A 27,124-nucleotide genomic window follows, 5' to 3' on the forward strand; every position below is an offset into this window, starting at 1 on the left:
TTAGCAACTAGTCATCAAATAAAAGCTGTTTTGCTATCAAGGGCCATGCTGTAATAAAATGGGAGGGGGGTGTAAACATAACCAAAAAATAATACCTTTACAGCAACATAGACATATACTATCATTCTGATCTACAAACAGCAGTTGAGGCAGTTCTGGCAAATCTGTGCCTGGATGGTACCATTTCAGACTGCCCACTGGGCTCGCAGGAAACAATGTTCCGTCATGCAAAAAAGAGGGGACCCTACGTATGGAAAACTGACATATCATTGAGAACAGTAGCACAGATCCCCTGTTCTAGTGTCTTTATTTACTTATTTTCTTGCAGAGTAACAGTCATTCATGTGAGCCCCACTTGCAGTCTGAAGTAGAAACATGCGAGCCTTGTTTGTCACTTTATCTACTATTTGAGTTTGTTTCACTTTCACGATGTGAAATTGTCCATTACAGACTTTGTTCTAGGGAGCAGCTTCTAGTTTTAAGTCCGTGTATAAGATAAGCACTTTATAATGTTTGCTCTACATCAGTGATAGCTTGGTGAGGGGGTAAAGTGGATTTTCAGAGACAAGACCATTTGTAGTCCCCAGATTCTGCTGCACGGAATAAGAAAGAAGTCACAGAAGAACAGGGGATCCTGGAATCATTTCACAGTAAGTGTCTCGGACAAGGAAAACTTAATAGATAGAATGAATGTCTTACTGGAGGAATTTCTGTTCTTCTGTCTGTTTAGTCTTTCCTCCCTCTTCCTTAGCCTAACACTGAATCCCAGCTGGCTATGCTAGCAACCTGAACCACCCACCCTTGCTTGCGGTTCTAGGTTTCTGCTTTTTTCCCTCCCATACTCACTCAGGCTTGATTTAAACATGACACTTGCGAGGCCAAAGCAGTCTCCAGTGGGACTTTGGACTCATACAGTGTCTCATTAAAACTGGGTTGCTACCTGTGCACACTACCAACACATGCTGCATAGCTGCACTGTATAGGTAGTCTCTCAGGTTAGATGAGATGTGGTACACGTGCAAATTCCAACATGAATGCATTGTCTAGTATTACGTTAAATTATAGGCTGCATCCGCACAGCGAGGATTTGCCATTTCCCTGTTATTTTCTTGTCATTGCCATGATGGAGAGCTTGATGAGGGTTTTTTTTAAGTAATTGCTGGATAGCTATAGCATCGTAAAGTTAGAATCTTCTATTCAGAGCCATTTCCAGGTTTTAGGAGCCCCATCCTGCTGCCATCCCCCTTGCTCATGCCCCCTTCTAGCCTACCCACATGCCTCTTCCCACCACATACCCATGCATCCTTCCCCCACACTCCCAACTGCATACCACAACATGCATAACATGCTGACGTGTTGTTGTTTTTTACAAGAAATTCATATAATGCCAAATGATAAAAACAAGTTGTGTAGAGAAGAGATTGGGTTGGAGAGGCATATGTTACAGATATGTCTACTCAGTCTAAGGGTGTGGCTATATAGATACATAAACGTGTCCATTTTCATGTTCAACAAGTAATAACAGACCCAACAGGTTGCTTTATTATTTTGGTAGTGAAGAGCTTTGATTCTATTATGGTTATAATTAATGTATACTGTCCAAGTGTAGATTTTCTGGATATGTTTCATCAATGTTTCAGTAACTTGGTAGATCTTAGTTATGATTGTTTGTTAGTGGGGGGGGGGGAGATTTTAATGAAATACCAAATACAGCTTTAGATTGAAACACATCCCCACATAAGGATCGTTTACTTCTTTCAGCAGTGTTGATACCTCAGATTAAAGCATGTTATGTAGATGCAATTGTTATTTTTGATCATGCTCCTATTTCATTAGTTCTCCATTTCCTGTTTATGGTGCCTTAATGTTTCTCTGCTCAATACCAAAAGTTTTAAAACATAGATAACAACTGAGCTTGTAGAGTATTTCAATATTAACCAAGAAACTACAAATACTCACACTATTGAATAGGAAACTTGTAAGCTTTTATCAGAGGAAGAATTATTGCATATGCATCTCACAAGAAGAAACTTAAAAAAGGGAAGAAATGAACATGAAAAATAAATTGAAATATTTGTTAACTCAGCTACATCTCCCTACCCAGATCTCTATCGAAAGTTGCAACTACTAGAGAAAATAGCAGCTTTGAAGAGTGGACTCTATGGCATTATATCTCATTGATGTCCCTCCCCTCCCCTTCCCAAACTCCGACCTCCCCAGCCTTTGTGCCCCAATATTCAGGAAATTTCCCAACCCAAAGTTGGGTTCCAAATGCAGCTGTTATAGTGCCAGAAGTTTTATTTTCAGCCCCCTTTAAAAATAACCACTTATTGGCATATATACCATGTAAGCAGACATTTCTTTAAATTCATACTTGAGCGTTTAACTTCAGTTGTCATATGCACCTACATGCCATAAATAGGGAACTGTTGTTTTAAAATGAGGATGTTTTGATGTGTGGGATTTTCCCTGGGAAGGAGCTTTAAAAATGGGGCTGTCCTAGTTGTTTTTTTTTTTTTGAAAATTTTTTTATTGGATTAGACATCATTATATTTCATACTTCATACCATCAATTTCCTTTACCTATCTTTATTCTAACCCCTCCCTTTCCCCCCCCCCTTTTGTTGACTTCCAACAGTTTTCCAACCCCTTGTCCATTTTCCCCCTACTCATATCAAACTTATTTTGTCCCTTGTATATATACTTTCACTCTCTTCTAGGCTTCACTATATCAACTAAATATTACATTTCTGGCATATCATCTTTACTGGTGTCCATTTAACTTATACTCTATATTGCTTATGTAATTTCTCCATTATATAGCTATCTATCAATAATAATTGATCAGTTTAACCCAAATTTCTTAATATGACTATAAACACCATATACCTTCAGCTTAAGTTAATCAATTTAACTTAACTTCTATATACTTATATTCGTTCTATTTTGACTGTATATTTTCTCCATTATACAATTGTCTGTCAAAAATGAAATTACTACTTAATATAATAATCCACTAAAATAATTGCCTAGAAATTCTCATTTAACTCCCCAATCCCCGGTAAAGTCACCCCCCTCTTGTTTTATTACATTTCAATAGTTTTCAAACTGCCACAGTTCTCACAGCTGTCCTAGTTGTAATGGGACATTTGGAGGGTGGTACTTACATTTTGCCATATTAAATATCGAATTTCACCTCTGAAAAAGGCTTGATTGAAGGCTGTTAGCTTGAGCAAACAGGGCTCCAATGAATGAGTTTGCAAGATTAACTATCACAAAGATACAGCTCTAAGTGTCTGTTGTCAGAGAAGTTTGCAGTTCATTTTGTACTATGATATGTTATTAAGGTGCATAAATTTCACTTAATCAAAAGTAGCACACATGACTATGTGGAACATGGACTTTTTGATACTGAAACAAGAACAGTTTCCTTCTTTGTCTAATACATAAAAAGTCTCCATTGAAGTGAGTAATAAAGCAGAGTGTGGTATAGTCTAAGAGATATACATAGAGTACCAAGAGATTTTATTTTACTTGCTTAATTGATAATCCTATAAGCCAGTGCACTGTAAAAAAAAAAGGGCGGGGGGAGTGCTGGAATAAGGCATGGGAGAGTTGCTGTGCTAAAGCAGTGTACTGACTTGTGCCAGAGATAAAAATAGACACAGGATGTTGAACTGATACAGCAACTTAAGGCAACTGTACATTCCAGCAGCAACAACCATTTCCTGGAGTTGCTTAGCAGCAGCAGTACAGAAAATTTTATTGTGAGACTCAAAGAGGTGGGGATAGAGAAGATATGTGGAGTGTTTCCAGGGGTTAAACACCCTCTAGGGCCATACTTCCCTGAATGAGGACCAAGCTAGATGTGATACAGGCAAATTTTCTTTAGTGTGTTGGGTGACACAATTTTACCTGGGAACTGTAGTTTTAAAAGATAGAGCTGCTCTGGATCACTGGGGAGAAGGAAGATTCTCTCACTGCCCTCTGCAGCCTCTGCTGGCTGCTCATACCTGCCCTGCTCTGGCTGCTATTATTGTGGAGACAATTATGAAAATTTGCAACTGTTTTCTTTAGCAATCTCAATGGGCAGAGGAACGACCAGCTCTCTCCCTTCCCCTCCCCCCCACTCTGGGTGGAATCTGCTGTTTAAATGTCTTGTGAAGATAAGCAAGCCAGATGGCAGGTCTTAAAATAAAAGTTCCACTTGTAGCTCAACAAAGAGCAAAATGAGATTAGGAGTCCTATTGATCACAGTTTACTTTTGTTGTTACTTAAAAAAAACTGCAGGGTCCTGTACAGGTGCATGTGATGAACTTCCCTTATAGAACTAATAACAAGACTTGGGGAGGAAAGTTTAGTTAGTGAAAGTAGCACAGGAGAAAAGGGTTAAAGTTTCTCTAGCACCACCTCTGCAATCAAATTACCAGCCCCTTGTGGTTGCTTTAAATATTTTTTTTTAATGAAGATCTCTCAGTTCCCCCTGCATTATTGTCCTGTTTGAGCCACAAACACATTTTCAGCATTGTCCCTAGCATGGGGAGGCAGGGGTAGGGAGGAGCTGGTCCTTCCTCTCTCCATTGAGATTGTTAAAGAAAACAATTGCAAAGTTCCTCTCCTCCAGCGACATTCTAATTTCCAATACTCCTCCCACCCTGTGCCTGGATTTTAAAGACTCCTTCCTTTTCCCACTCCAATCTGTCTGATGGAGGAACTGTTGACTCTCAAAAGGTCATACCCTGTAAACCTAATTGATCTTTAAGGTGCTACTGGTCCCAGATCTTGCTTTTCTACTACAGCCCAATGCTACCCACCTGAAATGATGTCCTACACACAGTGACTATCCAGTACAGTTTCGCCTTATAAAAAAAATTAACATACTGCATCAAGGAACTTAAGACCCACCCACCCACACATTAACTATCAGAAGTCACCCTGGGGTCTCCTGGAGAAAATAGCTACTTTGGAGAGGAGATGCTGTGGCATTTTAGTTCACCAAGGCATCTCTCTTCCCCAAACCCTGCCATCCCCAGGCTTTACCCCCAAATCTCCATGAATTTTCCAGCCCAAAGTTGGCAATGCTGGTCAACCTTGGCAAAGTTGGTCATATGCTGAGGGTGTTATCTGGGCTATTCCCATGCAGTGATTTTTCCCTGAGTAAAATGTAGCATCCTCCATATGCACTTTATTTGGGAGCTTCCACATGGCACCTTACTCTTTCTGAGCATGGTTTGTTAAGTTTCTGCAGCATTCTCTATTAAACCAGATTAAGGGAAAACCCCTTTGATCCAATTTAATAGGGAAACACTGGGCTGGCTGCAGCAGAGCCTCTATGTGAAAGCTTTACATGTAACCAATCCAGAGGGTGTGCTGGAACTTAGCACTGCCTTCAAAATGGCAACTCTTAGCTCTGGCATTCCCCTCTCCTTTTAGCCTTTTAGAAGGGCTTTTAAAACACACACAATTCAACTGTTGGTCAACTTTAAAGTAGGACTGCCAGGTCCCTATACCTTCCCAGCAGGAGGGGGGATCTGACCCTTACATCGGCTTCGTGCTTGTTTTTCTTCTTGTGCTTTCTTCGCACGTGCACCCCAGTGTTTGTGTGATGATGTCACTTCTGGGAAGTGATGTCATCATAGCAGCTATGGCTGTGCTCCCACACTTTGTGTGGGGCAAATTCAGCCTACTTGGGGCCAAAATTGGCCCCAGCGAACTGCAGGACTACACCTGCTGCAGGCATGACGTCACTTCAATAAGTGATGTTGTCATGCCCCACTGGGAGCACGCCTGGTGTGCGCTTTCCCAGGTTGCCTGCCACCTCCTGCCAATTGCCAGTGATCAGTGGGCAATCTCCCCTGGGAGATTGCCCACCACTGGCCAGGGCCGGATCTAGGGTTGCTGGCGCCCAGGGCAACTCTAGTCCGACCCCTTGTGCGTGCGTGCAGCGCGCATGCTCCCAGGGCTGCGTGATGATGTCATTTCTGTGACGTCATCATGCAGGGCGGAGCATGCTGCCTGCGCGGTGCACCGGTGGAAGCAGCATGCGGGGCTGGGAAGCTGCCTGCGCCAGGGGCCACCCGCCCCCTGTCCTGCGGGGAGGCGAATGGTGTGGGCAGCCTCACAGCCCCCCGCACTGCCCTTTGCCTGCCCTGCAGGACAGGGGACGCGTGGCAAGCCAGCCGCCCCCTGTCCTGCGGGGTAGGCGAAAGGCAGCGGAGGGGGCTGGGAGGCTGCCCGCGCTGCTGCCCGTGCACTCCCGGCAGCTGGCAGCTGCTCCCGGTGCCCCCTCCCTGGCAGCGCCGGGGACAGACTACCCCCTGCCCCCCCTCGATCTGGCCCTGCCACTGACAGGCAACTGGGAAGCCTAGTTTTGGGGGGAAGGGGTTGCCAGACTTTGGTAGATGGCCTGCAAGACTGTCATCAGGCTGGTACTTCTGTGCAAACATGACAAGCAGAGAAGGAGTAGGAGGAGTGGCTATTAGCCACAGGAGATAGATGGTATTCTCTTTGTGGGGAGGTGGTGCTCTGTTGTCTTGGTGCTGGAAGGAAGGCAGTGGGAGGGCTTCTGGTGTCCTGGCCTCACTGACAGTCCTTTAGATGGCACTGGATTTCTAGCCACTGTGTGTGACAGAATGTTGGACTGGATGGGCCACTGGCCTGATCCAACATGGCTTTGCTTATGTTCTTATGTTCTTAAAGAGATCCAGCAGTGAGCAGCATGGTGACAGAATATGTGAATGCTTTCCCTAGGTCACTCATTTTGGTTGCTGCTGTTAACACAGTGGGAGAGTCATCTCTGCTGTATGTGAAAGTAGCTCTGGAATAACATAAAAATGCTAGATCGGTGAGGCGCAAATCTGTCCACTTGACCATGCTGTTGCAGAAGGAGGGAATTGACCTGGCTTGATTAATGAAATATGGTTGGAAGAAAATGATGTGGTGTCTCTATCCCAGCTAACTCCACTTGGTTATGTGGCCCTCCACCAATGCCATACAGCTTGCAGTGGAGATGGTGTTGCTACTGTGATCTGCGAAACTTTCAGCTTCCACCAGTTCCTCGTACAAACCATAGTGGGCATTGACTGTATGCTGTTTACATTGGGAAAAGGATAGATTGGGTTTTCTGCTAGTCTACCTAACTCCACAACAAGAACTCTTTCTCAGCTGGCAGAGGAACTCTCAGAGCAGAACCACAAGTGACAAAAGGCACAGATTGGACACTTGTCTGCTTCCCTCAAGTTTTGATGGGAAATGTAGGCATCCTGGTCTCGCAGCTTCGCTCTCTGACTGCTGTCCAATGGACTTTTCAACTGTCACTTGTCCAACATTCCACCAAGCTGCCTACATTTCCAATCAAAACTTGAGGGAAGCAGACAAGTGTCCAATCTGTGCCTTTTGTCACTTGTGGTTCTGCTCTCAGATATGGTTCTAGAAACACCTAGACTGATAGTTCTGGGTAACTTCAACATCCATGCTGAATGCTCCACATTAGGGCCCCCTGGCCCAGGATTTCATAGCTTCCTTGGCAGCCTTAGGCCTCTCTCAAATATTGTCATGCCCCACATATGAAAAGGGCTACACCTTGGACTTAATCTTTTGCTCTGAGCCTCTGAAGGAAGGTTTTCTTTCAGAGTTGGAGATTTGGCCTGAACCATGAACTGACCGTTACCTGGTGAAGTCAAGGATGAACATGGCCCTGAGAGCCCACAAAATGGGCCCCCCAATTTAAATGGCCTGCCCACAAAAACTCATTAATACCAAAATTTGCTGGGGTATTTAAGAATTCCAGACTCAGGCCCTATTAAGGCTGTGGATGAAGCGTGGAATCTGAAACTCCTTGAAGACATTGACAAGATTTTTCTTTGCCAACCCCTCCCTCCCTTGCAGCAGAAACCTGCCTCATGATTCACCACAGAATAGGGTGACCTAAAGAGGACTGGAAGATGTCTGGAAAGACACTGATGGAAAACTTGTGCTCATACCATCCTGCAGTTGGGCAAAATCAGCACCTGCCTGCACATGTGCTTTCTCTGTAATAGCCCCTACCTTATAGAATGGTCTGTCTGAGGAGGTCAGGAAAGCTCCTACTCTCCAGGCTTTCTGCAAACTATACAAAACCAAATTATTCAGGAGGGCTTTCTACCCAGGTTATAGGGCTGCGTTATAAGAAGTAGCTCAGAGAGATGCATTGGTAGAGACAGAGAATATTTTGCTACCTGTTGGGTGCTGTCTGCTGATGTAGATATGTGCCTACTAGGGAATTTCCTCATTGCAAAACATGCCATGTAAATGAGTTATGCTGTTTCAGAAAGATTACATCTCTATGTTTGGTGTTATAATCTATTGTATCTCTTTTCCCTGATGGTCCAACTGTTGCAGTAAAAAAGAGCAAGTGTCCAGTAGCACCTACATGACTAAAAAAATTGTTAGTCTTATAGGTGCTACTGGACTTTTGCTCTTTTCTACTGCTACAGACAGACTAACACAGCTACCCATCATGGTCCTTAACTTTTGTTCATTACTGTACTTTGCTCAGTGATTGCCCTAGCTGTTTGATTGTGTTTTCACTCTCATTGTGTAATTTATCTTGGATCTCAGTGAGAAAGGCGGTCTATAAATAACAACAAGAACAGGAACATTTAACGATTGGACAGACTCTATTAATCCAGTCAGCAAAGAAAAATGAATTGCTTCTGAAAATGCCATAATTGGAAAGAAGATATAACATCAAAAGACTAAAAAAGGACTGGAAGATTGACAATTAAATGGCTCTTCAATATCTAACAAATTAATCAGCAGTAGTAACGAAATACAGTACTACCTATAGCCATACCATTAATTTTGACTAGCTTTATGTAATGTATTTTCTAAATATTTTTACCTTTTTGAACTTGGGCATTCATATAATCAGAAGTAGTGTGATCTTATTAATACTTGATATTGAATATTAGTTTATTAACCTGCGTTCTAGTATTTGCTGTTGTATATAATGTTATTGAATATCACTTATATTTAGACCTTCTGTAGCTTATAGTTTTTTCAATTTCTTTTTAGTAGAAGTTCCTCATTTTTCAGTCGGACATCACGTGTTGTATCTTAAATGGTTGCATCATGCCTGTAGCTTTCTTTTTAAAAAGTAACTGTGATCCTATGAAGATTTATTCCAGCCTAAACTTAATTTAGGGTTGCCAACTCCAGTTTTGGAAGATCCTGGAGATTTGGGAGCAGTCCCTGGGGATGGCAGAGTTTGGAGAGTAACCTTAGGTCACTCATTCTCTCTTAGCCTAACCTACCTTACAGGGTTGCCAACTCCAAATTGGGAAATTTCTAGAAACTTGGAGTTGGAGCCTGGTGAAGACAAAGTTTGGAGAGGGGAGAAGGGCAGGAGCAAAAAATGAATACTTCATTTGATATTTCTTTTAAATAATTAATTATAAGCCCTTGAATATCAGTTTGATGTGCAATCAATTATCAGGTGATGATATTTACCTTTGTGCCATGAAAAGGTTCAGCTGCCCATTTCTACTTTCTAAGCCTTTATTAAAAGGACAGGACATCTTATCCCCGATCTGAATGCCAAGACTGCAAACATTGTGCCCATGTGCACCACACTCATCTACCTGCTTTGCAAAAATGTATGAACTGCTAAATTGGAATAAGTGATGTAACTCTGGAATCTCCCATTTAGTAATCAAAACACTAATTAATTGCCATTTCCGCTCCCTTGGCTTTCCCAACCCAACCTATCCCCTCATTGCCTTATAAACCAAAATATTTCTTGGAAAAAAAGAAGAATATGGGTGATTACTGGGAGAAAGTAGAGCTTACAACAAAATTTTTCCATTAATAACATTTATTTAATCATCTGTTTTAAAATTTCAGATTACGTATAATTTCTAATAATAGACATGGACAAAAATGTTAAACAAGCCCTCCATTATGCCTTGGAAGAACTTCTTGAAAAAGAGTTTAAACATTTTAAATATGTGCTACATGATATGGAGTACAAAGGAAAAGGAAAAATCAGCAGAGGGCAGCTGGAGAAGGCTGATACACTAGATGTTGTAGATCTTATGTGGACCTTCTATGGTGAAGATGATGCACTCAATATATGTATACAAGTCCTTGAAAAAATCAATATGAAGAATATTTCTGCAAAACTCAAAGTGGCAGCGCAGTCAGGTAAGAAATCTTACCATACTGTAGAATCAGCTTCACATCCAAGAGGATAACATGCTAATTAGAGGTGTTCATAATGAAATTCCAGAGCTAAAAATATACACAGAAATAGATGTTTCAAATCATTACCTTGATTTTCTGGAATGGTAACACAAATCCAAGATGCCTGGGAGTAACGGAATGTCCTGCCCCCAAATATCTGTTTTTTCCAAGTTCTGATATTTACCAGCAAGTATTTTTCTTTGATTCTAGTGATTTCCTGGACAACGGTGTTTTTTGATTCTGATCAGATGCTTGCAAGGGAGGAGCACAGAACAGTCCTAGCCAATCCCAAGCTGCAGAGAGCTGCCATTCTCCTTCTCCTATCCTTTGTGGGGTGGAGAGAGGTTTTTCCCTCTGAAAGTAGAAAAACCTGGGCTTGTTCAGGAGCCCATAGAATTCAACCCCCTTGTCCAATTTACTTGAAATGTGGGGGTTCTTTGGTGAACAGGCTGAAGAAACTTTGCTACAATTTTGATGACATTTGGTTTTAAAACAATGACTCTAGCTCTTTCCCCAAATACTCCCCCTCCCGAAGGAGAGAAGATCAGTTTATAACCCCTCAAAGTAGCTTCTACCAGACAGTCCCGTTTTTGCCACTGTGAACAGAAAATGACAACAAAGGGAAGGACCCATAGATCATGCCTTTTCTGGGGTGCAATCTCTCTGAAACTGGGTGGGGGGGGGGTCTTCAGAGGACAGTGAGGACTAAAGGGGGAGAGCCATGGATCATGCCTTTCTCGGGGTGCAATCTCTCTGAAACTGGGGATGTCTTCAGAGGACAGTGAGGACTAAAGGGGGAGAGCCATGGATCATGCCTTTCTCAGGGTGCAATCTCTCTGAAACTGGGGGGGTTCTTCAGAGGACAGTGGGGACTAAAGGGAGAGAGCCATGGATCATGCCTTTCCCAGGGTGCAATCTCTCTCAAACTGGGGGGGGGGTCTTCAGAGGACAGTGACGACTATATCCCCTGCAAATTTGGTGGGTATTGAACATTGGGAAGATTCTCCCGGGTGTGAGAGGTACGGGGAGAATCTCCCCACCTCTCTCGCACTGGGCAGGCAGACTGGCTGTGCGACTGCTCTCCCTGCCCTTTAAACTATCAGCTGGCAGTCGGCAGGGGGAATTCCCCCCCTGCTGCCTGCCAGCTGATAGTTTAAAGGGATCTTTAAAGGGCCAGGTAAGTGGGTTTGAGGGGAGGGGGTAAGTGGGGGGGTTGGGGGGGGGTTCTGGCCCCCACGAACAATGAACATGTCCAGGAACAGTTCATGTTTGTCCATGTTTGTTGTTTGTTGTTCGTGGATGGCACCTAACGTCGAACAGGGTGTTCGGGTTTTTTTCCCCGTTCGTGCCCGTGTCTAGTTGTGACTAAGGATAGGTACCTGAAAAAAACCCTGGCATTTTTTTGGATTCAGATTTTGGGAAGGGCATAAATATTGGTATTCCAGGTTGTTTAGGCTCCCCAATACCATTTCAATATTTAGTTTTGAGTTTGTTTTGTTTGGAATTCCAAATTCCATAATGGTTTCCATTATTCCTTATGGGGTAAGTTTCCAGGGGGTTGGAATAGCTGTTTTTCAAACAAATGGCACAAAAAGTACAGAGAATCTAGTCCTGCCTGTCTACTAAAGTTTCAAGTAGATTGGCTCAAGGAGTCCAATTCTATAGGAAAAAGCACCCCCTGGCCATCCTACTTGTCCCCACTGTTTCCATGCTTTCTCCAGGGCAGAAAGGCCAATAGCCAAACACACAAGAACAAGCAACCACTGACCAAAATCCTCCCAATTCAAACAGAACCAACAAGCCCAACAGAACCAACATCAAACCAGAGAATCTCAGCGGAACCACTGGTCAATGTATAATCTAGCAATCCCATATCAAGACCTGGCAGGAAGATACTGACACAAACACACCGTAAAATTGAAGAAAGCCCGTTCTGGGAGCCTTAAAATGCTAGCCCTGAGTATTTCCAGAATTTTTCAGAACCCAATTACCTGTTTTCTGAAAAATCCTGAATACTATCTGGACACCTGAATATATCAGAAAAATATTGATAACATATTTGGACTGGAAATATCCTAACACATATCTCTAGTCGTGACTGCTCCTGCCTACTTTCATCTCTAAGACATCCTACCAAATAGATCTGCTTATACTTCTTCTGTGCAGGAGCTAGGGCGTGGTCAGATGAAAAATATGCACTGCCTCTTAATTTCACTTTCTTTCAGCTGTCCTGAGCTGGCAAGAACTGAGTTAGCAATTTCCTAATGTCAGGATCTGCTTTCTTCAGAATGTTGAGAGAAACTTGTGAAAGCCAAGTTGCTTTCTCATATGCTGGTCTCATGGTATCCATTTCCTGTAATTTACACTCTGTGGTTATATTAATAGACTCCAGGTCTCTTTTTCTTTCAGATTTTGGTCTGGATCAAGTACCTGAAACATCTGCATATGGTAGGAATAGTTATATAGAATCTTGATTTATATTTAGTCATTTTGCATGAAGTGAGCTTTATATTCTGTTGACTTTTGCTAGCAAATTTTGGCATAGGGTTGGCATAGAAAAGGCTCTAATATTACTGGAACCCCCCTCCCTGACTTAATCTGAAATTAGTTCTAGCCATATCTATGCCGATGTGAGTGTCATGAACCAAATGCTGCTGAATTATTGTGATGGGAACATTTAACAATGTCTTTTTTAGTACCGAGGTTCGGCCATTTATATTTAAATTTTTAAAGATAAAAACATATTTTGGGCATTCCGTGCCAAATCAACAAGATGGCATCACTGTCATGGATTTTGTTGACCTCTACAGCCAAAATTTATTTTAAAAAATCTGTCACTGGGGGGAATGGCCACACTCCTATAAAAACTTATTTAAGGTCACATTTCTCTTCTGTTCCAAATTTTATTGTTTTGGCAAGGAATACTGTTTTTTTTAATATTTTGAAGAGTGAAATTATATCTCTATTTTTCTGCCATATCTTTCCAATATTTCTAACATTGTCTGTCCCCTCCTAGATGAAAGATTGGCATATAGAGACTACATTAAAGACAAATTTCAAACAATGAAAGACCAGAATTCTCTTCCTGGAGAATATGTACATCTTAACCAGCGATATTCAAAGCTAATGATCATAGATTATCACCGACCAGAAAAGGAACGAGAACATGAAATTATGGCTTCAGGAGGGACTCACATTAAGCTCATGAGGAAGAGAGCCAGTTCTGCTATTACTGTTGAAACACTATTCAAGCCTGATAAACATGGGCTAAGACCTCAAATTATTGTGCTACAAGGAGTAGCAGGAATTGGTAAAACAATGACAGCAAGGAAAATCATGTTAGACTGGGCTTCTGGAGAGCTTTATGAAGACATGTTTGATTATGTTTTCTATATACATTGTAGAGAAGTGAACCTCTTTACAGAGGAAAGTAGTATTGCTGAAATGATTTTAAAACAGTGGGCCAATAAGAACACAATTAAAGAGATACTGAAAGATCCTAAGAAACTCCTGTTCATAATTGATGGGTTTGATGAATTAAGGTTTTCCCTTGATCAGCTGGAAGATTGCCCATGCACTGATCCCTGGAAGAAGAAGCCAGTGGGAATCCTACTGAGTAGTTTATTTCAGAAAAATATTCTTCCTCGATCATACTTGCTAATCACGACAAGGCCAACGGCTTTACAGAAACTGCGTCATTGTTTGGAGTGCTCACGTTATGCTGAGATCTTGGGTTTTTCAGAGAAGGACAAGAGGGAATACTTTCACAAATTCTTTCAGGATAAACATGAAGCAGAAAAGGCTCTAGGGCTTGTAAAACAAAATGAGACACTCTTCACCATGTGCTTTGTTCCCATTGTATGTTGGATTGTCTGCACTGTCATGAAACAGCAGATGGAAAGAGATAAAGACTTTACACAAATGACAAACACACTCACTGCTGTCTACGTGCTCTACCTTTACAGTTTGTTAAAGTCAGAAAGTCATTCAAAGCAACTGAAGGGTAACAATTTGAAATGTCTGTGTACTATGGCTATTGATGGAATCTGGAAACAGGTAATATTATTTGGGGAGGAAGAAATCAGGAAGCGTGGATTAGATCAGTATGATTCCCTCCCTCTCTTTCTGAGTGAGAACATTTTCAAAAGAGACATTGACTGTGAATGTTTCTACAGTTTCATTCACTTAAGCTTTCAGGAGTTTTTTGCTGCTTTATCTTATGTATTAGAGGAAGAACAGGTACAGAATTCTGAAAAGCATATTCAAGAGTTAAGAATGCTATTAGAAAGTTATATCACCTCTCGACAAGACTTAGCATTGACAGTGCAATTCCTCTTTGGTCTTTTAAATGAAGAAAAAAGAATGAAGGACTTGTATCAAAAGTTTGGATGGAAAATTTCACCCGAAATTAAGCAATTTGTATTAAAGTGGGTGAAAAACCACCAAAGCACAAAAATAACACATTCTTGGAGTAATCAATTATTGTTCAGGTGTTTCTATGAAATTCAAGATAAAAATTTTATAAAACATGCATTTGATAATGTGTCTGAAATGGAATTATTCTGGGGTATTCATAGTAAGATGGAAGAGAGACACTTAGCATATTGCCTAGAACACCTGTGTACTTTGGAGGACCTTTCCCTCAATAATGTTAAATTTGTGCCAGAGGTTTTTTATCCAGATATGCAAGAAGAAAAAGAGGAAGAAGTGTTCAACAATTCAGCGCTACAGTTAAATGGGTATGTATTGTTTAAATTCTAGCATATTTCAGTTCCATTTCTATTTGACTTTCCTTTCTAGAATTTCTGTATTATAGCAATGCATTCATTACAATTCCCATCATTTTATTCTATATGAATCTTTGGATTGAAGTATACACCTTCTTGATATCAAAATGAATAATCTGAAGAATTATACATTCTGGAAAAGAGATGGTATAATAGCATATGGGGATGTCACTCTGTTATGTATGGCGTTCCCAAATTTTGCCTTATTTCAAGGAAGAAAGACAGATGGGGTGTCTTCTTAGAACTGCCATGCATCAACCATAAAATTTAATTCCCAAACTTTTGTTGTTATTTTATTTATACCCTGCCTTTCTCCCCAATGGGGAGTCAATGTGGCTTCCATTGTCTGCCCTCCATTTTATCATCACAACAATGCTGTAGACTGAGTGTGTGTGACTGACCCAAGGTGAGCATCCATGGCAGAGTGAGGATTTGAACCTGGGTCTCTCATATCCCAGTCTGACAGCCCTTTACACCACACTGGCTCTTTGATTGTCTATAGACCAGTGTTACCTAACCTTTTTTCACGGAAGAACACCTAAATTAATTTTTCAACTCCTGATGAACTCCTACCTATGAAAATGTTTACAGGGCAGGAAAAGGTGATGGCGGGGAAAGCAATTCAATTACTGCTAAATCATTTTCAAGAAAATTTATTTGTAAAGAGCTGCAGTGTGATATTGTGATATTTTGAGGGATGTTTGGAATTTTTTACAGTATATCAAAATTTTAATGTAGTTATTCCCCAATTTCTTGCAGAACGCCTAACGATGTCCTGCAGAACCCTAGGTTCCACGGAACCCTGGGTAGGGAACCCTGGTCTTGATCATGGTGATTAATATCTACCTAGGTTACATGCAAAGTTGTTCACCATTTAAGGATTAGTTATGCAGTCCACTTTGAACCATCATTTGGCAGTCTTTCTCACTGTAAAACTAGTCATCAAAATTAGGAACTGTAGCACAGAATATTGTTTTACTGCACTTTCAGGGTGCAGGAGACAGATCTCCCTCTGCGTATTCTGTTTTCCTATTGCTGTTTGTTTTTTTATTAAAGCTTTTACTTTTCCGCATCTCATCTAGTCTCTTTAACTTTTGTCTGAAGCAATCTTACCTGCTCCAGCAGCAATGGATATTGTTACTTGGATCACTATAGATGAAGTATGTCCGATAACTGAGGAAGAGCAACCATGCTTCTCAGAAAATACTTCTCTTTTCTGTTACTATTAGAGGGTGCTGTCATGTGGGAATGCTATCATATTGAATGTCAAGCAGAGAAGCAAAAATGAACCCTACATTGCTCTTTCCAGAGCAGTGTAAAAGGAGAGGAGGAAGCACTGGTACAATATTGCAAACAGCTGATGAATTCTGGTAGAAATTGCTTTTGCAACTGAAAAACATGAAAGTAGACATGCCCATTTTCTAGGCCATCTAAAGACTTATTTCCAGGGGTCATTTCTTAGAAAAAGAACTGCAGGAACTCATTAGCATAACTCATTAGCATATTCATTAGCATATGCCACACCCCCTGACATCACCGGAAGCGTGTCAGAAGGCAACATCCACCTCTCAGGCCCCTTTCCGCAAAAATCTCCAGGTATTTCCTTAAAGCAGAATGAACTCAAAGCAGCTTACCCTCCTCTGGAGAGCCAGCCCTGCTTGCACCCACACACACTCTCTCTCACAAGTCACAAATGAAAATAAAGCAGCATGAATTCCAAGCAGCTTAGGTTCCTTTTGAGCCCAGCCCCACTCAGCTTGCACTCACTCACTTTCCTTCTCCCCCACCCCCTCTCTCACGAATAGACATGAGCACGATCCAAAAAAAAAATACCGATCAAGCTGTTCATGGATCTGCTCTGGTGACGACCCCAGATCACCGATTCACTCCGATCAAGTCCCGTTTCCGATCTGGGATCTGGGGGGCGCCCCCCACACACACACACTTAGAGCAGATGGGGAAAAAGCACACACGCATGCACTTAGAGCAGAGGGGGAAAAGTTTTTAACCCGTCCCACTCCCTGCCTTTCCAAATAGAGAGAGAGAGAGACACCCTGTCAACAAGTTTCAGCCAACTCTTTAAAAAAAGCAGGGATAGAATCCTCCATCCCACCCGATGTTAAAAGCAAGCAGCAGCCAGTCTTCCAAAAGCATATTTTAAACAGGAAGAAAGTAAAACCAGGATCCACACGGATCCTCGCAGATCCTATGGTTTTTTAAATAGGAAAAACACAAATGAAACATCAAATCACATACCAACTTCTTGCAAAAAGCAGGCACTGGGCTGAGAAGCCAGGAGGAGAGAGATATCTCTTTTCAGTTAACTCTTTCAATGCACTGAAAGTCAGGAGAGGAGCGCAAAACAGCTTGATAGCTTGATAGCTCTTGGCTGAGAAGCCAGGAGGAGAGAGATATCTCTTTTCAGTTAACTCTTTCAACGCACTGAAAGTCAGGAGAGGAGCGCAAAACAGCTTGATAGCTGCTCTCAAAGCAAGGGTTTTTTGAAAGAGTTAACACTGAGAAGAGATCTCTTCTTAACTCTTTCAATGCACTGAAAGTCAGGAGAGGAGCGCAAAACAGCTTCTATAGCCGTACTCAAATTTCTCTCTCTCTCTTAACCCATTCCTCTCCCAATCATTTTGCTTATATTTTTCTCAGGAAGCCACCTTTTCACTCACAGCTGTTTGCTTTTCCTTGCTAGGGGAAATATTATCAAGTTTCAAACAGAGCTCAGGCATTCCCCTGCCTCTATTGCCAGGGGAATAGATTGTTGGCACCTGAATGTCTAGCCTCCCAGTCCTATCATGATTGCCTCGGTCCAGCCCTCTCACCCGACTGCTGGATCGTTTGCCGTGGAAGACAACGATCCACCAGGTCACAAATGGGAGATTGCCATTATCGTGGGGTTTTTTTATTGTAATGGAGATCGTGCCCATCTCTACTCACGAGTCACAAATGAAAGTAAAGCAGCAGAGCGAATGAATCCAAGCAGCTTATATTCCTTTGGAGCCCAGCCCCACTCAGCTTGCACTCATTCACTCATTTTCTCTCACCCCCCTCTCATGAGTCACAAATGAAAGTAAAGCAGCAGAGCAGAATGAATCCAAGCAGCTTATGTTCCTTTGGAGCCCAGCCCCACTCAGCTTGCCCTCATTCACTCATTTTCTCTCACCCCCCTCTCATGAGTCACAAATGAAAGTAAAGCAGCAGAGCAGAATGAATCCAAGCAGCTTACGTTCCTTTGGAGCCCAGCCCCACTCGGCTTGCACTCATTCCCCCCCCCCCCCCGCCTCTCATGAGTCACAAATGAAAGTAAAGCAGCAGAGGAGAATGAATCCAAGCAGCTTACATTCTTTTGGAGCCCAGCCCCACTCGGCTTGCCCTCATTCACTCATTTTCTCTCTGTCTCCCCTCCGCTCTCATGAGTTACAAGTGAAAGTAGAGCAGCAGAGCAGAATGAATCCAAGCAGCTTACGTTCCTTTGGAGCCCAGCCCCACTTGGCTTGCACTCAGAGGAAAAGGAATTATGTGGGCGGGGCCAAAACCCACATGACCTATTTTCAGATCTACCAGAATGCCATTCCGGTGCATTCTGCCTCCAAATGAGCCCTGCCTATTTCTAAAATCTACTTTAATATTGAATTCTCATAGGGTTTAGATTTTATAAAAGTAAAAAAAAAACCCTTCCAAGACCATTTCATGCATTTTCCAAACCTTTGTTGCAGCTGTTGTTCTTCCAGAAATTATTTCATAAGAAGTTTCTTTCAGTGCACCCCAAAATTTCTAAACTTTTCCACTGGGAAAATTGAGAAAGTCATCAGACCTTTTTAATGCTGTAAATTTTGAGTGTGAAAAGCATCGACTTAAGAAGCATTTTACTTATTCTAAAAGATAAAATATTTACAGAAGTCTCTTTTCAATGCTCCCCCCTTTCCTCAATTTTTTTCTATTGGAAAAATTGAAAAGAAAGCCACAGAAAAAGAAATCTGTCCCCCCACACACATTTCCCCCAGGCCTTAGCATCTTTATCAAGTCCCTGTGGCAACCATCTTGTCCCCAGCATGCCACCAGGGGGTTTCTTGCGGGTTTGTAAAAATTGGCAGTTAGCATATCAATATCAGGTCATATTGATAGCACATGTGTGCATGTGTGTGGCCACCATGGAAACTGAGGCAGGGGAAAGATGGGGAAAGCTGCCATCTGGAAGTCCCAGTGCCACTGCGTTGCCGGCTGCAGTGACAAAAGGACACAGAGTGAATGGACATATGGCTGTGCCTAGGGGCGCTCCACTTTCATTGAAATTGCACTCTTTGGAATTTTTTCTTGCACATACATGCACTTTGATTTACAATGGGTAGTAATAGTAGATTAATTCATAGTTAAATACTCGTGTGGATAATCCACAACACTACAAGAAGTTAAAGTAAAATGACTGGAACTTTGCCCAAAGTTCAGCAAATAAACTTGCTTTTCTTTTTAGTGATCTGCATCCAGACCCACTGCCTGGAGAACAAATCTGTAAAGCACTGAAGTGTCTAAAGAATAATTTAAGGAGATTAAGGTAAAAGAAGTCTACTGCATTTTACTTTGTAATACTATCATGGTTCAAGTATTTTTAATACGAAAACTCCATGCAGCCTCTATGGACACATCCCTGAGCATGACAGAACAGGCAGATCTCTCTGTTTTCAATTCTCCTGCTGAACAGCAGTGAGCAGGGCAGAGAGGGAAGGGCTAGATTTCCTTCTTCTTCTTCTTCTTCAACACTGTGAGAGAAATCTGTGCAGAGGACTGGCCTGTTTGGCTTATGTAGAAAGTGGAAGGGAATTGTTAACTCATGATGGCATACTGTATTTACTCAAAAGAGGGTTGCTGCTAGCTCCAGGTTGGGAAATTCCTGGAGATTTGGAGGGTGAAGCCTGGAGAAGGTAAGGTTTGGGGAGAGGCAGAACCTCAGTGGGGTATAACGCCTTAGAGTCTATCTTTCAAAGCAGCTATTTTCTCCAGGGGAACTGCTCTGTGGCCTGGAGAACAGATGTAATTCTAGGAGACTTCCTACCACCACCTGAAGGTTGGCAACCCTAACTCAAAAGGAAAATGGCTTTGAATTAACAACAACAATGTGCTTAAATACTGCCCTTCTGGACAGATTAGTGCCACACTCAGAGTGGTGAACAAAGTCAGTGTTACTGCTATCCCCACACTATAGCTGGGGAGCTAAGGCTGAGAGGAGTGGCTTACCCAAGGCCACCTGCTGAGCTCCTGGCAGTAGTGGGAGCTGAACTAGAAATGTGCTGATTTGCAGCCCAGGTACTTAACCACTATGCTCCCCTAAGAAACAGAACACAATAAGTAAAAGCTGATGATCTTGAATTTAATATGCCCCCTCAAAGAGGCCAGTCAGCCAGTTTGAGGCACCCCCTCCCAACAGCCTCAGTCTTCCCCTTCAAACCCCCTCCCTACACTTGAGCCTCACCTACCACCTCTGCTTTGTTTTCCTCTTCCTCTCACAGCATAGCACTGAGAAAAACAACTCTTCTCTGCCTGCTAATGAGCTGAGCATGTGTTTCATCAGCTCAGTACCATGCAAAGGTCACCATGGTAGGTTTTGTGGGGCTTGGCGCTTGTTGAGGCTGCTAATGTTCCCGGTTCTTCCCCGGGAGTCGCTGGGTGGGTACAAGGTGAAGTTGTTTTGTTTTTCTCTGTCCTTCTGTGACTGTGGCCCCTGCAAACTCTTCCCTCATCTCTGCTTTGTACAACATAGGCCAGTTTTCCTCCCTCCGTTTCCTTTCCTGACTTCCTTCTCAGGCATCCAGTTGAGTAAGGCTTCCCCTTATGCAGAGCATTTGGATAATGCAGGCTGCTTCTAGCCTCTTCCTGATGTATAGGCTAACCTCCCTTCGCATCTTTTAATAGCTCAACTACAAAGCACGGAGGGAGAAGGTGCACCTGATGACACTTCCAGCCTGCAGGACCCAACTAATGTTTGCCTCTACAGGCTGTTGGATTAGCACCCACTCCCAGCAAACCCTGCCAGTAATAGAAGAGGCTGGCAAAATACCTGAATGGGACTATGCATCTGAAATGGAAGTTGCCAACAAGTGATAATCCCAGGTTGGTGGGATATATGGATGCAGATTGGGCAGGAGATACCAAAGACAGAAAGTTTACCAGTGGACATTTGTTCTTTTATGGCAACAGAGCAGTAAGCTGGAGCAACAGAAAACAAGAAACTCTGGCTCTGTCCTCAATTGAAACTGAATATGTAATAGCAGCAAAGACATGCAGACAACTGAAGTGGATGCTCCAACTGATGAATGACTTTGGGACAAAAGAACCCAAACCAATAAAACTCTTTGAGAACAATCAAGGGTGCAAAACGCTTGCACAAACAGAAAAGATGAACTCTAGAACCAAACATATTGATGTGAAACAACATCTAGTGAGAAATATGCAAGAGGATGGGCTTATTGAGTTGGAGAACAGCCGCACAGAAGAGATTATCGCCTATATACTCACTAAGCCACTCCCTAAAGACAAGTTTGAAACTACGCAAGAAGTTAAACCTTGTGGACTCTGTACACTAGACCTTGAGAAGAGGTATTGGAAATACAATGTCTTGTGTACAGAGAAAACAGAAGACAGAGAATACCTGCAGGGGGCAGCAAATCTGACCGTTAGATAGATGGCAGAATGGGATACTTCTTTCCTACTCTCTTCTGTCCTTCTTGCATATCTCCAGATTGGTATTCTTAGGCTACTTCCTGCTTCTTCCCGTAAGTCCCTCTCTCCCAGTTTAGTGAGGTAGTTAGTATCTATTCTGTTTCTCTCCTTTCTGTCAAAGTTGTAGTTCCTGAATAAACTCTCTTCATTCACTCCTTAATCAGACTCAAGATCAATCCTAAAATACAACAGAACCGACAGATGTAGGCCACCCTGTGGGAGCTGAATTGATAGTGGTTGGTGGAAGAAGGCCCAAGGTTTTGAATATTAGCATTGCTAGATTTTGGTCTTTGTGGTCTATCAGACTTGCAGTCTTTAGGCACTTTTGGACCCATACTTGTGCATTGACCTTTAGATCACAATGATAGTTAGATGTGCCTTCCGTTTATTGTTGGTGAGAATTTTCATATCTTCTTTCTTACTGGGCTACCATCGCTGCTACCTGATTAATGTTAGTTGGTTCATAACTGTTGGAGTGTGCTGTATCTTGAAGGTTCAGAGAGGTTATATCTGTTACAGAAAGTGGTGGTCCAAATTCTGGCTAGGTTGAATTACAAAAACCATTCACAATCAAAATTACTGGAGTTTCAACAATCACAAAGATAGCATATAAAACATGGGGAAAATATAAAGAAATATTTTAAGTGTCTACGGCTGCCCAGTTCTTTTACAGTAGTCCTGTCAAACCCCAATACTAAGAATCAGTAGTAGGCAACATAAGAGCTAAGTATCTGACTCATCAAGTCTTTTCCCTGGCTCAGGCATCCATGTGCTATTGCAGAAGTGTGACCGGGTTATTCCAAGTGGAAAGAATGGGACAATGCTTGGCAGGCTTCATATTGTCCACAGGTCTGACATTGTCTCCCAGCATTGAGCATTGTTCAAGAGAGGTATTAACATTTGCAGTGGAGAAAGTTTAGGGCATTTTGTGGCCAGAAGGAATGTGTTTATATTATGGATCATAAATGGCTGCATACACACACATACTAATTATCTGTGTATGATTGTCTCCCACAGGCTGATTTATTGTGGTCTTTCAACTGATCATTGGTGGGATCTTTTATCCATTCTTTGCACTTCCCCAACATTCTCTGAGCTGGAGCTGAGATGTAATGAACAGGGAGATTCAGGAGTGCAAAAGCTGGCTGATGTACTGAAACATCCAGATTGCAAGATAAAGAGACTGAAGTAAGTCATTATTAGCATTTTAACTTTTATGTATCTGCTCTTTCTGCTAGAATCATAGGATCCTGAGACTGAATACAACCATTCTCCCTTGAAAGAAAAACAGGTGCATTCATTGATTGTTTTTCAAATGTGCATGTGCTCCATCTCCGTTGGAGGGAGAGGACATCTTACTGTGATGGACTGTTTCGAGTTCTTCTGTCCAGGATCCTCAGCCAATCACTTTCAAATGGTGAACTGGAATGTTGAAAAGCGGGGGGAAAGGAGGAGTTTGCCAGTTTAATTGCTGGCCAACTGACAGAGTTGAGGGTTGCTGGATTTTTATTCGAGAAGCGTTAGCAGGTCTGCTGGTTAGGCAGGATGTACATTAGACACTTTAGGTATTTTGAGGAAAAGTAGAGTTTGAATGCTGTTCCTGTCAAAAACAGTTAAAGGTTAAAAGCCTTTCTGATTAATGTTATAAGTTTGATTCAGTCAAATAAGAAACCTACTTGGTAACTGTTATGCTTTCTTGGGCCCCAGTTCTAAAGGACTAGAGAACAGGAAAATAAAGAAACAACCACTCCATAGAAAGCAGCTAAAACCAGTTTTTAGCTGTTTTCATCAACAACAACAACCATGTGCTTATATACAGGTCTTCTGGACAGATTTGTGCCCCACTAAGAGCAATGAACAAGGTCAGTGTTATTATCATCCCCACAATAAAGCTGGGGAGTTGGGGCTGAAAGGAGTGGCTTACCCAAGACCACCTGCAGAATTCATGGCAGTAGTGTGAGTTGAACCAGCAGAGTGCTGGCTCAGAGCCTAGTCACTTAACCACTATGCTACAGCAGCTCCGTGTGGTTTTTTCAAGCCTATAATCCTTTCATAATATGCCAAGTGAATGCTGGGTGGTAGCCTGAGTCCAGGCATTGCCCTCACTGAAGACTGGAAGACTAAGCAGCCCCCAAAGTCTTGCTTATAAAAATAAAATAATATAAAAAATAAGGTAGTGGGGTGTGAAATTTAAGTTTCTTGGTCTGGAGACAGGGTGTTATCAGCGAATAAATATTTACTTGTGGTCCCCGGCCCTAAGGAAGCCCGCCTTGCTTCAACCAGGGCCAGGGCTTTTTCAGTCCTGGCCCCAGCCTGGTGGAACGCTCTGTCAATGGAAACCCGGGCCCAGCGGGACATATTATCGTTCCGCCGGGCCTGTAAGACAGAGCTGTTCCGCCAGGCGTTTGGTGATTGAAGGGGGCGGTGCCATGTCGGCCTCCCACCTTTGGGGTGGGGAAGGTTCTCCCCACCACTGCACCTTGTTAATTTGTTTTATTATTTGTATGTTGATTTTAGTTTTTGTTTTTATCAATTTTAACTGTTCACCGCCCAGAGCCCCTGGGATGGGCGGTATATAAATTGAATAAATAAATAAATAAAATAATTTTATTTAAATTTTCCCTTTGGTAACGTTCCTAAGCGTCAGGCTCCTTTGTGGTTCTATGTGGCCCTGAGGATAGGAATGGGATATAGCAATGACAGCTACTCTGGGATATAACAAAACAAAATGAACTTTTATTTAGTTAAGAAGCGTATTGGTTTCATAAACGTAGTTCTCGGTTCTTAAAGTTACTTCCTATAAACTCATTCACACAGATCTCTTCTAAGGCTTCACACACAGCCTCTTTCACTAGACTCAATAGTTCTCTCACAAATACTTCAATATACTCAGGCAGCACACAGCTAGCCTCTCTTTCTCTGACTCTCATTCACAGAAATATTAAACCTGCTCAGGCAGCACACAGCTGGCCTCTCTTTCCCTGACTGAGTGTTCTTTCACAAACATGCTCAGTTCAGGTTCCACACAGGTTATATTTCTCTCATAACTACTTCAGTATACTCAGGCAGCACACAGCTAGCCTGCTTTCTTCTGACTGACTTTTTCTCTCTGCCCTGTCAGTCTAAACTGCATTCACTCCGCCCACACTCTCAGTCATCAACCAATCATATCACTCACTCATCCCTTTCTTTCACCCCCACTCTTCACCTATCTCACCAAGCATTTAAAGACACATGCACACATTTACTTGAAATCATTACAGAGGGGGTTTCCGCCGTCGATACCCACTTCCACAACGTGGTGGCCTCCCTCTCCCCACCCTAACCCCACTGGTCCAAGGAAAGGGGGCCCCTGAAGGGAGGGGGTGGCCGCCGTCGATACCCACTTCCACAATGTGGCTGCCGCAGTCTCCCCACACTAACCCCGCGCGGTCCAAGGAAAGGGGGCCCTCAAAGGGTGGCCGCCCCCACGCAGTCCAAGGAAAGGGGGCCCACTAACCCCACGTGGTCCAAGGAAAGGGGGCCCTCAAAGGGTGGCCGCCATTGATACCCACTTCCACAATGTGGTGGCCACCCTCTCCCCACCCTAACCTCACCTGGTCCAAGGAAAGGGGGCCCCCAAAGGGAGAGGATGGCTGCTGTCGGTACCCACTTTTGCAATGTGGGGGCCACCCTTTTAAAATAAAAATTATCATTTAGTGGTCACCAGGCTCCTGACCTGCATAGGGAAGGGACCTTCTGAATGGGGAACCCAAGTCTCCTTCCCAAAGCATGGGGAATGGTGCTTCCAAATGGGAGAGCACAAGTCTCCTTCTCCCAGGCGTGAGGAAGGCTCCTTCCGAATAGATGAGCGCAAGTTTCCTTTGAGGCTCCCATCCTCCAAGGCTACCCTCAAAATTGGGGAGCCCAAGTCTGCTTCCTTCCCAACACCACGTCTACTGCCTTCCCCCACACAAACGTTTCATTCCCTCGCAGACACCAGGTTTGGCGAGCGCTCCACTGGTTGTGTGTGGAATGCTCTTGGGCTGGGAACCATGCTTGCACGACTCCACAGCGATGGTGAGACAAGTCCGTGTGGTTGGGCACCTTCATAGACATCCTGCTCTGTCCCCTCTCCTTGCCCAGCGTTGGCACACTCAAGAACTGCTTCTCTTTTTTGGTAACATCTCATATGCCTCCATTTCACCACTTCTTTTCCACTGTCTTCGACTTTTCATCGTGACAGCACCACCCTTCTCTTTTCTCATGGCTACCCCATAGCTGAGGTGTCCTTTGGTGGTGACCACCTTTCCTTTAAGTCACGTTCCCTAGGGGGAGGGAAGCCCCCCCTGCGAGGGGACTTAGAGTCACCCTCCCTGAAGTTGGGAAGGGCCTTCCTTCCCAACAGCCCCAAGAGGGAACTTGGACACCCCTTTTGTCAGCTGAGCTTTTTCTTGCTGACACCGGAGAAACCACACGTGGGAGATTTCTCTGTGGTGGTGCAACCAAAGTTCTTCTCCATTTTATCCTCACAAGAACTCTTTGAAGAGGGCCACTGTGGTGGAGCCTTCTGCTCCACCAGATGGTTGGGGCCCCTAAAATAACTGAACTTGGAGTGGAGGGAAACCAGATCGTTAATCCCCAAGGTCCAGTGACAAGTAGGACAGCGGCCCAGGTCAGAGCCCTGCCCCTAACCCAAGCAAGCAGACACACCACATCACTGAGGTGGGATTCATTGGCCACTGACCAAAGAGGCTCCCTCTGAATAGGGTAGCATAAGTCTTCTTCCCCCAAGGTGTGGATGACATCCTTTCCATCCCTCCCGTGCCTTTTATTCCAGCAAGGGGGCTTTAAATTTCTAAACGATCTCCTGTTGCGGAGTTGGCTTTCACTCAAGTACATCCATTCATTTCCCATCATGTGGAGTTGGTCTTCCCACTCCCGGGGAGGGCATCTGTTGTTGATGCAGCCCCATGTAGGTGGGTTTTGTGGGCAGCCAACTCTCCTGGACAGGAGCACAAGTCTCCCTCATTCCACCAAGGGCAGGTAAGGGTCAGTCAGAATAGGGGAGGGGAAGTTGTTGTTTGTCTAAGTCTTTGAAAAAGTGATAATTGAAGAGTGTCACATGAAAACCTTTGGGGTTTACTAAAGCAAAAATCTGTGGGGAAAACTCAGTCTACTGCACGAAAACAGTTCTTGAACCGGTTCGCAATCCGGGCCAGTCCGTTTAAAAGTTCGTGGTCTGTGGTCCGTGAAAGTCCATGGACCACAAACCAGCGGTCAGTGGCCGACTCCCGGTCTGTGCCCATCAGCGCCGGATCCAGGGTTGCCCGCACCCGGGGCAACCCTCAGCCGGCAACCTCGCATGCGCACGCAGCACATGCACACTCCCTGCACTGCATGATGATGTCACT

The 27,124-nt window shown here is 43.3% G+C and overlaps 1 protein-coding gene across 2 annotated transcripts in view; it reads left to right on the plus strand.

The window, feature by feature from the left end:
- Window positions 1-481: 481 nt before the first annotated feature.
- Window positions 482-27,124, plus strand: part of LOC129325107 (NACHT, LRR and PYD domains-containing protein 3-like) — an 81,267-nt gene continuing 54,624 nt past the window's right edge. For both annotated transcript variants that reach the window (XR_008596579.1, XM_054972643.1), the window contains exons 1-6: window positions 482-650; window positions 9,883-10,182; window positions 12,631-12,669; window positions 13,238-14,960; window positions 19,489-19,569; window positions 22,749-22,919. Coding sequence is in view for 1 of the 2 variants with exons in the window: in XM_054972643.1 (XP_054828618.1) it covers window positions 9,909-10,182; window positions 12,631-12,669; window positions 13,238-14,960; window positions 19,489-19,569; window positions 22,749-22,919 (2,288 nt within the window). In the remaining variant the exon portion in view is untranslated. The remainder of the gene's footprint in view (window positions 651-9,882; window positions 10,183-12,630; window positions 12,670-13,237; window positions 14,961-19,488; window positions 19,570-22,748; window positions 22,920-27,124) is intronic.

Source organism: Eublepharis macularius, chromosome 2 (genome assembly GCF_028583425.1).
Source record: "Eublepharis macularius isolate TG4126 chromosome 2, MPM_Emac_v1.0, whole genome shotgun sequence".
Classification (NCBI taxonomy): Eukaryota; Metazoa; Chordata; class Lepidosauria; order Squamata; family Eublepharidae; genus Eublepharis; species Eublepharis macularius.